The 14,373-nt window shown below is 41.8% G+C and overlaps 1 protein-coding gene across 2 annotated transcripts in view; it reads left to right on the forward strand.

The window, feature by feature from the left end:
• Positions 1-14,373, forward strand: part of LOC117293368 (nuclear pore complex protein Nup98-Nup96-like) — a gene marked incomplete at its 3' end in the record, with an annotated part of 62,722 nt that overhangs the window by 38,587 nt on the left and 9,762 nt on the right. For both annotated transcript variants that reach the window (XM_033775663.1, XM_033775664.1), the window contains 9 exon segments: positions 570-674; positions 1,762-2,108; positions 3,167-3,306; positions 6,667-6,780; positions 7,250-7,339; positions 9,949-10,330; positions 11,325-11,423; positions 12,746-12,907; positions 13,740-14,006. In XM_033775663.1, the coding sequence (XP_033631554.1) occupies positions 570-674; positions 1,762-2,108; positions 3,167-3,306; positions 6,667-6,780; positions 7,250-7,339; positions 9,949-10,330; positions 11,325-11,423; positions 12,746-12,907; positions 13,740-14,006 (1,706 nt within the window).

The raw sequence follows: 14,373 nt of genomic DNA on the forward strand, positions 1-14,373 counted from the left end.
AGGGGTTCGCCCTTGTGTTCCTGGTTTGATTGGCTGCATATTGCGCCACAGCACCTTGTAAACCATTACATGGTGCTAAGTAAAATAAGTAGATCTCATAATTCAGACGTAGTCCCACATACCTTGCAGGATAATACTGCCGTGAGCCTCACTGAGTGACAGATATGCGCACTATGTAAGAAGCCACTTTTATTAAACAAAGTTGTAAACCAAGTTGTTATTCGTATAACCCTTTGTACATGTTGTTAATGTGCTCCTGCTAGTTGGGTAGGTCACATTGCAATAAGTTACTGTTTCTAGGTTGCAAGATTGCTCGATTATTTCCTTTTTAGTAAAGGTTTGCGGTAACACCATGTAATGATAATCTCTGAATGAGTTGGGGTTGTTCTGAAAAGAATCGTTGGTTTCAACTCGACGTTTCAATCAGTATGTTCTGATCGTCTTCTGGAGAAAGCTGGACTCTGATGCTTAAGTACTGTGGATGGGGATTACTTTCTGCTATATGTATTCCTTTGTACAAGCAGCTCTTAACCCAACCAGTTAAACCTTTGCATATTTGTATTTTGTAGGAGACAGGGTTCTCTGGACAATGAGGAAGTATTAGAAACACCCGGAGGTACCAGACTATTCTCCAAACCCCAGTCACATCAAAATGATATCCCGACAACATCAAGGTATGTTATTTGTTTGAATCCCATCTGAGTAATATGCCATGCCATGCCTGGGATATTTTTTCATAGGACTCGGGGAAAGTACTGAGTATACAGTACTACCACAAATCGGTGTATGGCTAAAAACCAAAATTAATAGTATGTTGTTTGTGTTTTACTCAATGCAACAATTTGTGGAGTCTCTCTAGTCCTGTCCCAAAAAATCCACAGGCTTATCGGATGGGATTTGAACCCATGACCGTTTCCATTCTAGAGCAGATGTTTCGCCACTAGACCACAACTACTATTAAAAAACATCCAGCTGATAATAATAATAATAATAATTAATATTAATAATATAATATTAATAATAATATAATATTAATAATAATATTAATAATATTAATAATATTAATAATATTAATATTGACCTCTTCTATAGCACTGGTATCCATAAAAAGTCCTCCAACAAAAAAGTTCCCTCTTGGTTGTCCTCCAGTGGTGCAAAGATCAAGAAAATAAAAAAAAACAATGTCTATGGAATGTAACTGAAATGTTTTTAAAAAAAAAGATGAGTTTTCAGGGTTGTTTTGAAAGTGTATTGATTTCTTGTTATGAACAAAAACCTTGATGCAAATTTAACATCTATTTAAATCGTTGCAGTCCCGTTGCTAAAATATAGGATTCAAACTGCCTCTAGCTACTGGGCAATCTCTGTAGTTTAGTTGGTAAGACACTGCTCTAGAAATGCAAATGTCGTGGGTTCGAAGTGAGTCATATGCTGGTGATTTTACATCTGTGTAAGGGTAAAACTAAAATTAAAATACTTTATCCCCGGTGCAAATTTAACATCTATTATTGTTGCGGTATCCACTGTTAAAATATAGGATTCGAACTGCCTCTAGCTACCGGGCAATCGCGGTAGTCTAGTTGGTAAGACACAATTGTACCCGAGTAATATGCCTCGGGGACTCGGGGGGGAAAGTACTGAGTGTACAGTGCTTATGGGTTAAACCAAAATTAATATAAATTAGCAGGATTAACCTCTGAGAACCAAGTGGATTGTCTAGTAAAGATTGTGTGATAAAGCTGAATGTTTTGTTGATTTCAGTCCACGGAAGCAAGAGGATCCAGACTGCACCATCACTGACCTGAACGTCCAATCCAAACCTTCCAGTAAGCTCAACTCTAGTGAGCTATCCTCCACCAGTGATCTAGACCACTCCTCCCTGCCAGATATCCAAGACGATCAGGAGAATACTCCTCCACCTAACCCTGCTGGTGTTACATTGAGACGATCAGGGTACTATACCATCCCACCCCTTGAGGACCTGGGCTCATTGATGGGTGAGAATGGAGAGTGTTATGTGGAGGATCTGACCATCGGACGCAGTGGATATGGAAGCGTTTTCTTCCCTGGATTTACCGATATTGCTGGACTGAATCTAGATGAGATAGGTGGGTACAATGGAGATGACCAGCTGTCGTTTTCACCAAACTCTTCCTAACTTAGGATTAATATTACGACTTAGGATGAGTTCGGTTCCGTATCTATAGATGTTAGGACATATTGAACCCATCCTAAGTTAGGACAGGTTACTCGTCCTAAATCGAGATAGGATTGATCCTAGCACTTTGTAAAATCGGCTGCAGGGCCCAAGTTCATAGAGCTGCTTAAGTGCATAAAGTAGCTAAGCATAACAAAATTATGCTTACCATAATAAGGTTTCCACCCGATCTGCCATGTCACATGCACAATTTGTGCCAGGCATCCTGCTCATTCCTGCTTAGCAGACAATTGTTATGCAATATTTTCTGCTTAAGCAGCTCTATGAAATTGGGCTCTGCCTGTTAAGTTGTGGCGCTTCATGGCCTAGCGGTTGTTGGTATAAATTCTGTTAAAGGCAGTGGACACTATTGGTAATTATTCAAAATAATTATCATCATTAAAACTTTCTTGATTACGAGTAATGGGGAGAGGTTGATAGTATAAAACATTGTGTAAAACAGCTCCCTCTGAAGTGACGTAGTTTTCGAGAAAGAAGTAATTTTCCACGAATTTTATTTGGAGACCTCAAGTTTAGAATTTGAGGTCTCGAAATCAAGCATCAGAAAGCACACAACTTTGTGCGTTTTTTCTTTCATTTTTATCTTGCAACTTCGACGACCGATTGAGCTGAAATTTTCACAGGCTTGTTATTTATGCATATGTTGAGTTTTCTATACCTTTCGCCTGGGTAAAAGCAGGACGGTTCTTTACTGAACTGAGAAGTCTCCCGAACATCTGATAAATCTACTCCAAGGTAGTAGAATAAAGAAAGACAGTTCTCTAAAAACAATTAATACCTGGCAAGTAGACACACACATGGTGTTACCGCAAACCAAATGTATAAGGACAAATTAATTTCAAGGAATAGATATATTCAATACAGAAATCATGATTTAAACTCGCACAATGTTTTTTTGTCATAGTCTTGTATCGTGACTAGAATTGTTATAATTGTTTCAAATTTCAGTTCATTTTCGACGTAAGGAGATTACGGTCTACCCAGATGACACTACCAAGCCAGATGTGGGTCAAGGGCTGAATAAGAAAGCAGAAGTAACACTGGATCATACTTGGCCAACTGATAAGACTTCCCGCAAAGCTATTACAGTAAGAACATAGTCCTGGGCCCAAATTCATAGAAAATACTGCGTAAAACATCCCTGCTTAGCAATAACGAGCAGAACACCAGTCAAAGCTTGTACATGTGGCATGATATTTTGACTGGTAACCTTATTCTGGTTAGCATAGTTTTGTTTTGCCTAGCTTATTTTTGTGCTTAAGCAGCTAGCTGAAATTCAGCCCTGGTCTTGATTGATAGATATTTAGATCTGTAAGGGTGAAACTAAATTATGTTCTTTATCCCCATTGCAAATTTTAACAACTAAATCATTGTGGTACCTGCTGGTTAGGATTTGAACTGCCCCTAGCCATCGGGTTAGCTCGGTGGTCTAGTGGTCATGGGTTCGAGTTTTATGGAAAAGATGCTTACTGTCTAAAGTTCCTACAAGAAGATACTTATTTAACAAAATTGTTACAATGAGCAATTGCTGCAGGACAGGCTGGAGTGTACCAAGGTTGAGAATGAGCCTTGATCTGGTAGGTACGAGACGGGATGTCAATTGCTGCAGCACAAGCTGGGGTGTACCAAGGTTGAGAATGAGCCTTGATCTGGTAGGTACGAGACGGGATGTCAATTGCTGCAGGACAGGCTGGAGTGTACCAAGGTTGAGAATGAGCCTTGATCTGGTAGGTACGAGACGGGATGTCAATTGCTGCAGGACAGGCTGGAGTGTACCAAGGTTGAGAATGAGCCTTGATCTGGTAGGTACGAGACGGGATGTCAATTGCTGCAGGACAGGCTGGAGTGTACCAAGGTTGAGAATGAGCCTTGATCTGGTAGGTACGAGACGGGATGTCAATTGCTGCAGGACAGGCGTGAGTGTACCAAGGTTGAGAATGAGCCTTGATCTGGTAGGTACGAGACGGGATGTCAATTGCTGCAGGACAGGCTGGAGTGTACCAAGGTTGAGAATGAGCCTTGATCTGGTAGGTACGAGACGGGATGTCAATTGCTGCAGGACAGGCTGGAGTGTACCAAGGTTGAGAATGAGCCTTGATCTGGTAGGTACGAGACGGGATGTCAATTGCTGCAGCACAGGCTGGAGTGTACCAAGGTTGAGAATGAGCCTTGATCTGGTAGGTACGAGACGGGATGTCAATTGCTGCAGCACAGGCTGGAGTGTACCAAGGTTGAGAATGAGCCTTGATCTGGTAGGTACGAGACGGGATGTCAATTGCTGCAGCACAGGCTGGAGTGTACCAAGGTTGAGAATGAGCCTTGATCTGGTAGGTACGAGACGGGATGTCAATTGCTGCAGCACAAGCTGGGGTGTACCAAGGTTGAGAATGAGCCTTGATCTGGTAGGTACGAGACGGGATGTCAATTGCTGCAGGACAGGCTGGAGTGTACCAAGGTTGAGAATGAGCCTTGATCTGGTAGGTACGAGACGGGATGTCAATTGCTGCAGGACAGGCTGGAGTGTACCAAGGTTGAGAATGAGCCTTGATCTGGTAGGTACGAGACGGGATGTCAATTGCTGCAGCACAGGCTGGAGTGTACCAAGGTTGAGAATGAGCCTTGATCTGGTAGGTACGAGACGGGATGTCAATTGCTGCAGGACAGGCGTGAGTGTACCAAGGTTGAGAATGAGCCTTGATCTGGTAGGTACGAGACGGGATGTCAATTGCTGCAGGACAGGCTGGAGTGTACCAAGGTTGAGAATGAGCCTTGATCTGGTAGGTACGAGACGGGATGTCAATTGCTGCAGGACAGGCTGGAGTGTACCAAGGTTGAGAATGAGCCTTGATCTGGTAGGTACGAGACGGGATGTCAATTGCTGCAGCACAGGCTGGAGTGTACCAAGGTTGAGAATGAGCCTTGATCTGGTAGGTACGAGACGGGATGTCAATTGCTGCAGGACAGGCTGGAGTGTACCAAGGTTGAGAATGAGCCTTGATCTGGTAGGTACGAGACGGGATGTCAATTGCTGCAGCACAGGCTGGAGTGTACCAAGGTTGAGAATGAGCCTTGATCTGGTAGGTACGAGACGGGATGTCAATTGCTGCAGCACAGGCTGGAGTGTACCAAGGTTGAGAATGAGCCTTGATCTGGTAGGTACGAGACGGGATGTCAATTGCTGCAGGACAGGCTGGGGTGTACCAAGGTTGAGAATGAGCCTTGATCTGGTAGGTACGAGACGGGATGTCAATTGCTGCAGCACAGGCTGGAGTGTACCAAGGTTGAGAATGAGCCTTGATCTGGTAGGTACGAGACGGGATGTCAATTGCTGCAGGACAGGCTGGGGTGTACCAAGGTTGAGAATGAGCCTTGATCTGGTAGGTACGAGACGGGATGTCAATTGCTGCAGCACAGGCTGGGGTGTACCAAGGTTGAGAATGAGCCTTGATCTGGTAGGTACGAGACGGGATGTCAATTGCTGCAGGACAGGCTGGGGTGTACCAAGGTTGAGAATGAGCCTTGATCTGGTAGGTACGAGACGGGATGTCAATTGCTGCAGCACAGGCTGGGGTGTACCAAGGTTGAGAATGAGCCTTGATCTGGTAGGTACGAGACGGGATGTCAATTGCTGCAGCACAGGCTGGGGTGTACCAAGGTTGAGAATGAGCCTTGATCTGGTAGGTACGAGACGGGATGTCAATTGCTGCAGCACAGGCTGGAGTGTACCAAGGTTGAGAATGAGCCTTGATCTGGTAGGTACGAGACGGGATGTCAATTGCTGCAGCACAGGCTGGAGTGTACCAAGGTTGAGAATGAGCCTTGATCTGGTAGGTACGAGACGGGATGTCAATTGCTGCAGGACAGGCTGGAGTGTACCAAGGTTGAGAATGAGCCTTGATCTGGTAGGTACGAGACGGGATGTCAATTGCTGCAGCACAGGCTGGAGTGTACCAAGGTTGAGAATGAGCCTTGATCTGGTAGGTACGAGACGGGATGTCAATTGCTGCAGCACAGGCTGGAGTGTACCATGGTTGAGAATGAGCCTTGATCTGGTAGGTACGAGACGGGATGTCAATTTCCATACCAAGGTTAATCCATTAGGAAAACTCCTCTGCTGCCAAATCACGACCAAGACTTAGTATCCAAGACCGTGGCACATCTGCGTGAAAACATCGAAAACCATCCCAGTCAGCCTTTCCAAACTGAAAAACAGTACGATGAAAAGGCTGGAATGTAGTTGTTGGAGAAGCGTATGAAAAGTAAGAGTGAGAAATTAACTCTTTCTCAAATACGTTACTTCAGAGGGAGCCGTTTCGCACAATGTTTTATACTATCAACAGCTCTCCATTGCTTGTTACCAAGTCAGTTTTTATGCTGACAATTATTTTGAGTAACTTACCAATAGTGTCCAGTGCTTTTAAGAATGGGTTTGTTTTGTTGTTTGACAGGATACTGAGCGACTTACAGCTCTGAATTATGAGGACAAGCTGGAGAAAGCTACAGCCAAGCTAGGCGCTAAGTTCATTGAATATCGACCCAAAACTGGATCATGGGTCTTCCTGGTAGGTTTATCAAAAAGAACATTTTGGTGTCTGGTAAAAAGAAATTTTGAAACTGATACTTCCTGTACATGTAAGCATTGAAGAATGGTGAATAAAGCCCATTTTACACAAGGTCTCAAAACGATGCTTGTTGAGGATGAAATTGATGTAATAAAATAGCAAATTTGCATCATGTGAAATGAATCCGTGTGATGAACCAGGATTATAACCTCACAAAATCGCATCCCTGTTTAGAATTTAAGATCAGTTTTGTTAAACGGTGCACAGCTTGATAACAAAGTCCTAACCATTGCGCAATGGTCACGCATGCACAAACTGTGGCCTATTGTTAACAATAGTTCCTTAACAATAGTATCCCCAAACATGTAGCGGTTTACTCTCTTCTTTGAAAAAATCTGCACGCGTTGGGTGCAAGTTCTGTAGTAAACTGATGGGTTTTTCTGTCATGATTTGTGTGTATTTTGTGTAGGTCCAACATTTCTCCAAGTATGGACTGTCAGATAGCGATGAAGATGATGAAGCGCCCTCACAGGATCCAAAGAAACAGAAAACGCAGAAGGTACGCATCAATAATATCATGGTCAAAGTAGTTTAGTAGTTTTTAGCTTTCCTTTAAATACTAAAGAAGAAAAAAACACATGGTTAGCATCCTCCCTTTTTGAGTAAAGGGAGGAGGAGAAGGCCAGTTCCCGACACATTTTTAAACACAACTGACTGACCAATTTGTAGAAATTAAATTTTGTTCATCTGAGATCGTTGAAATGTATCATTTGTTTAAATAAAACAATAAAAGGAGGCGGCCTCTTCAAAGGAAAAAGGCGAGGACGCTAAACGTGTTTTTGTTGTTGCCCTATTTACTTGTGAGTTATCATATGCACCCAGAGCACAATGTAAAGTTATAAGGATGTCCACATAATTATATTCAAGTCATCATGAGTACTAGCCTTAACTTGGCATGCCTTGAACTTTGCTGTTGAAGGGGCACAGCAATTTGAACTTTGCTCTTGAAGGGGCACAGCAATTTGAACTTTGCTCTTGAAGGGGCACAGCAATTTGAACTTTGCTCTTGAAGGGGCACAGCAATTTGAACTTTGCTGTTGAAGAGACACATCAATTTGAACTTTGCTCTTGAAGGGACACATCAATTTGAACTTTGCTCTTGAAGGGACACATCAATTTGAACTTTGCTCTTGAAGGGACACATCAATTTGAACTTTGCTCTTGAAGGGACACATCAATTTGAACTTTGCTCTTGAAGGGACATATCAATTTGAACTTTGCTCTTGAAGGGACACATCAATTTGAACTTTGCTCTTGAAGGGACACATCAATTTGAACTTTGCTCTTGAAGGGACACAGCAATTTGAACTTTGCTCTTGAAGGGACACATCAATTTGAACTTTGCTCTTGAAGGGACACAGCAATTTGAACTTAGCTCTTGAAGGGACACATCAATTTGAACTTTGCTCTTGAAGGGACACATCAATTTGAACTTTGTTAATGAAGGGACACAGCAATTTGAACTTTGCTCTTGAAGGGGCACAGCAATTTGAACTTTGCTGTTGAAGAGACACATCAATTTGAACTTTGCTCTTGAAGGGACACATCAATTTGAACTTTGCTCTTGAAGGGACACATCAATTTGAACTTTGCTCTTGAAGGGACACATCAATTTGAACTTTGCTCTTGAAGGGACACATCAATTTGAACTTTGCTCTTGAAGGGACATATCAATTTGAACTTTGCTCTTGAAGGGACACATCAATTTGAACTTTGCTCTTGAAGGGACACATCAATTTGAACTTTGCTCTTGAAGGGACACAGCAATTTGAACTTTGCTCTTGAAGGGACACATCAATTTGAACTTTGCTCTTGAAGGGACACAGCAATTTGAACTTAGCTCTTGAAGGGACACATCAATTTGAACTTTGCTCTTGAAGGGACACATCAATTTGAACTTTGTTAATGAAGGGACACAGCAATTTGAACTTTGCTCTTGAAGGGACACATCAATTTGAACTTTGCTCTTGAAGGGACACATCAATTTGAACTTTGCTCTTGAAGGGACACATCAATTTGAACTTTGCTGTTGAAGGGACACAGCAATTTGAACTTTGCTCTTGAAGGGACACAGCAATTTGAACTTTGCTCTTAAAGGGACACATCAATTTGAACTTTGCTCTTGAAGGGACACATCAATTTGAACTTTGCTGTTGAAGGGACACAGCAATTTGAACTTTGCTCTTGAAGGGACACATCAATTTGAACTTTGCTCTTGAAGGGACACATCAATTTGAACTTTGCTCTTGATGGGACACAGCAATTTGAACTTTGCTCTTGAAGGGACACAGCAATTTGAACTTTGCTGTTGAAGGGACACAGCAATTTGAACTTTGCTCTTGAAGGGACACAGCAATTTGAACTTTGCTCTTGAAGGGACACAGCAATTTGAACTTTGCTCTTGAAGGGACACAGCAATTTGAACTTTGCTCTTGAAGGGACACAGCAATTTGAACTTTGCTCTTGAAGGGACACATCAATTTGAACTTTGCTCTTGAAGGGACACATCAATTTGAACTTTGCTCTTGAAGGGACACAGCAATTTGAACTTTGCTCTTGACGGGACACAGCAATTTGAACTTTGCTGTTGAAGGGACACAGCAATTTGAACTTTGCTGTTGAAGGGACACAGCAATTTGAACTTTGCTCTTGAAGGGACACAGCAATGTTCCTCTGGTAAGGGCACCTTAATGGCGTGTCATGGCCGAGAACCGGATTCAAGCTCTGGTGTTGATCAGCAGAGTGTGGGTTCCAATCCTGCTCGTGATACTTGCCACGTTAAATTGGGGAGGTAATGCTTTCTGCTCTACCGGCCAGGCTTCGGACTGATGATGCCCAAGCCTACATCCGTATGGACTGTAAAAGGGGTAACCCTGTTTCAGCCCTAGAAGTAGGTGGCAAAGGCCTCTGGCGACTTGCATAAAATAAAATAAAAACTGTTAAACCCAATTTCCCTCTGTCTGTAATTTTGCATCATGCTAACTCATTAGTGCAATTCTCTCTCATGGTCAAACTTCTAAATGGAAACTGTGTTTTAATAAACCATGAATAATAATAATAATAAAGTTTATAACTTGAAATTCAATGTTGTTGTTTTTTGCCTAACAGCAACCAGGACACAAGCCAACAGGAGCAAAAAAAGTACCAACCAAGCCAGCGGTAAAACAGCCTCCTAAAGTGGGCCTGGATAGTCGTAGCCAGCCAATTAGAGAGCAGCAGGAGGAAGAACCAATGGGAGATGATATTGATATGGAGATGCCTGGTGATTCACCAATCAGAGGGCTCGGTGGGTTCTATCTTAACGGACACGTAGAAGCAGCCGATACTAACCAGCGGGGGTTGTCTAGTGATCAGGAGGAGCTGGAAGAGGGTCTTGATCATGCAGCATCTTCACATCGTCTTGCTAATGTCTTAGGAATGAACTCTCATCGCTTGCAGGTCATGAAGGGCTCATTCTTTGCTGATGATGAACCGGTTGAATATGATTATGGTAGGATTGTAAATCATTAAATCATTCAGTCTCATGATGATGACAAATGCTTACTATTCAAAATAATATTCTTTATCCCCGATGCAAATTTAACATCTATTATATTGTTGCGGTACACGCTGCAAAAACATAGGATTCGAACTGCCTCTAGCTACCAGACAACCTCGGTAGTCTAGTTGGTAAGACACTGCTCTAGAATTGCAAGGGTAGTGGGTTCGAATCCCACCTGAGTAATGTGCCAGTGATTTTTTGTTCACATGACTCGGGGGGGGGGGGGGGAGTACTGAGTAAACAGTGCTAGCACACATTGGTGTATGGGTAAAGAAACCCCCAAATTAAAGGCACTAGACACCTTTGGTAATTGTCAAAGACCAGTATTCTCACTTAAGTTCCATCAGGAAAATTAAATAATGCCTTCGCATCCAATTAAGCCGGCCAGTATGTATTATAATACATTGCATTCTGGTGGTGTAGTGGTGCGTACAGTAAACCAAACTAGTGTAGTTCACCTCTGTGTCTTTAACTCAAGACATTGAATCTCTACACCGGTCTTACAGTCATCTCATTTCTTTTATTCTGCAATTGATACTTAAAGGCACTGGACACCTTTGGTAATTGTCAAAGACCAGTCTTCTCACTTGGTGTATCTCAACATAAGCATCAAATTAAAGCACTCCACACTAATGCTAAAAATAGAAGCTAAGTACCCAGATCTCAGACAAAAGTGTAAAATTTGACTAACGTGTGCGAAACAACCAAATTGTATGTTTACCCGCGACTAACTACACTACTAGTGCAGTACAGTGGTCGATGACACAGTGATCACAAAGGTGGTGTGGCATGTTTGTCTTACAGCCGGGTAATTTTTTGAAGTCATTAGTGCAGGGTGCTATTAACAGTGCTACCCGTTCAAGTTGTATAATAATAATAAATAAAAATAAAAGTATTAATTATCATTTGGTAGAAAATGTTTTTTTTTGTTTTGTTCCTTTAGCTTTACGCTCAGCTCCATCCCAGCCTAGACCCTCGTTCTTTGACTCTCCATCTAGAGGATCCCCCATTCCTATAATGGAAGAGTCCTATCAAGAAAGAGGTAGGTAGCGCTATTGGATTTGACTACATGCCAAACATTGGGTGCGTTATATTAATATAACGCACCCAATTAGCTTCCTCGTGTCGACCCGGTCTGTCTCCGGTGCGTTCAAATAGCTTTGAGGTCATTCCAGGGGCTCACCCTGGTCAGCCCCAATTGCCCTGCTTGTTGAACGGGTCACTTGGGGCTTGCCTGAGGTGCATGACGTCACCACGAGAGGGCGAGTGTGATCATTCGGTAAGCTCTTGTCAGCGGCTCACCCGACTGAGCAACGCGGAGTCGACATAGAGCTACATTGCATTCTGGTGGTCTAGTGGTGCGTACAGTAAACCAAACTAGTGTAGTTCACCTCTTGAATCTCTACACTGGTCGTACAGACGTCTCATTTCTTTTATTCTGCAACTGATACTTAATATTGTCAAAGACCAGTCTTCTCACTTGGTGTATTTCAACATAAGCACTCAGCTAAGTACCCGGATCTCAGACCAAAGTGTCAAAATTGACTAACGTGCGCGAAACAACCAAATTGTATGTTTACCTGCAACTGACAACACTACTAGTGCAGTTTAGCGCGTCGATGACACAGTGATCATGAAGGTGGTGTGGCATGTTTGTCTGACAGCCGGGTAATTTTCAGCCGGGCAACGCGGAGTCGACACAGGGAAGCTAATCGAACGCACCCATTAGTAAGATGCCATCAGGGTTTTAAAGGAGCCTTATCAATATAGGATTTGAGGCATTGCATGGCGAGGTATCCATATATATTTGGTTTGCGGTGACACCATGTGTGTATCTACTTGCCAGGTAAAGTTTGTTCTTTAGAGAACTGTCTTGCTTTATATTCTACTACTGCGGTGTAGATTTTTCGGATTGTTCGGGAGAAAGGAACTGTCCTGCTTGTTAACTACTACCTGGACGGAAGGTAGAAAATCATTTTGAGCAGTATCAACCCAAGTGCATAATTATTTCCGTAAAAATAGCCAACTTTCAGTCTTTTAGAATGTTTCAGAGTAGTTTAAATTGAGGCAATTACATAACTCTTTAGAAGGTGACAGCTGTCTGGGCCCAATTTCATAGAGCTACTTAAGCATAAAATATCGCTTAACATTTGTCTGCTATTGCACAACTAAGCAGGATAGCAGTTACATTTTGTACGTATAAAATGTTAGTTTAGCTGGTAAGCATAATTTGGTTGTGCTTAATAGTTTTTTTTTGCAAAGCAGCTCTATGAAACTGGGCCCAGGTTTTGAAAGGTTGTGTAACTTATGATAAATTTTTGTTTCATGAGCATAGCCTTAAAGCATTTGTTTGATATACCACAGGATTGAATAGGATCATGGGAGGTGGAGTGTTGTGGCCTCGTCCCATGGGTAGTCCAGCCAAATATCTGGCTGGTATGGGCCCTACAGCAGACGTCAGAGCTAGCCCCACACCTAGGGCTGTTAAGGATGAACTGCTTGACCCTTCAGACCATTATGTGTCTGGTAAGTTGTTCTTTGTTTATTATCTTTTCCAACTACTCGCAACATGACTACTTTAAAGGGTTTGTGTACATTTTTAAGTTGTTAATTGTTTAGTTTTCCTTTCCAACTACTCGCAACATGACTACTTTAAAGGGTTTGTGTACATTTTTGCGCGATACAAACACAAATTCCACAGATTTACATTAAACTTACAGGGTTTGAAGATAATGGTGGTAGAAAGCTTCCCTTAAAATATTACTTGCTGATGTGCTGTAGTTTTTAAAACATTAGTAAAACAATTTCATGAAAGTTTTTTTTGTCTCAGAAGACGAAAATTATTTTAGCATTGAAACCTGAAAACATTGCTCTGTGATTTTCACTTTTTTTCCTTAAAACGTAAATTTCTTATGAAGTTGAATTTTCAACAGGTAACTTAAATACATACATATTGATTCACAGTGAGTAGGGATTCATGTCATGGCCAAAGACTTGATCTACAAAAGGTATCAAAACCTTTTGGAACAATTAAACAAACATTTCAACTAGGTTTCTAAAAAACCTTCAGCAGTTCCTTTGATTTGTTGCCAGTCTTCAGTCTACAGTGAATCACTTTGATTAAGCATGAGGAGAGCTTCCAAAATTTCAAAATAATTGAGACTAGTATAAATATGAAAAGATCAAATCAGGCTACAAAGACAAACACACAAGTAACAAAGATTTTTAAGAAAATAACTGCCATTACATTTCTTGTAAAACTCACCTTGGCCTGTAAGCTTACACTAAATATAATTTTGACATGAAAGTTGGTAAACAAAAGGAACATTTATTCAAAGTGTGTCTTATTTTTTTAAAGGTTTATTTGCTGCTCCTAAACAATACCCTGCCTTCACTGGTCCCCATCATTATCCAAGTGGAATGACCCAAGACCGACCCTCTAGACTCGTTGGATCTCGCCCTCGTCAGACCATCTTACCACTCAAGCAGTCAGTGATATGTGGTAAGGTACCCTGCATAGCGGATGCTGGCTTGGTCATGAGTAGATCCTTCAGAGTGGGTTGGGGACCCAACTGGACTCTGGTGCATTCTGGAAAAGCTGTCGGACAACGCATGAGTGCTCTAGGTAAACACAAGTTTTGTTGTCTTCTTATGTTATTATGTCTAGTACTTTACTCTCGGATGTTTGGATGTATTTTATTAAGGAATCAATGTGTGGTGAAGAGGTTTTCAACTAGTGGTTTAATCCCCACGAGGTCTGGTTCTTGATAATTTTACTGAGATGAAGTCGAGGTAAGTTATCAAGAACCAGGCCTCGGCGGGTTTAAACCTCTAGTTGAAAACCCATTCAACACACTTTGATTCCCATTCATAAATACCTTTTTGGTAAAAAACATCAACACTTTTTGGTCAAAAAGTAAAATAAATGCAAAAAATTATTATAAATGTTCAATGATTTCTTTCAACACAACACCCCTCCAGCTATAAAATGG

Source organism: Asterias rubens, chromosome 8, assembly GCF_902459465.1.
Source record: "Asterias rubens chromosome 8, eAstRub1.3, whole genome shotgun sequence".
NCBI classification, from domain to species: domain Eukaryota; kingdom Metazoa; phylum Echinodermata; class Asteroidea; order Forcipulatida; family Asteriidae; genus Asterias; species Asterias rubens.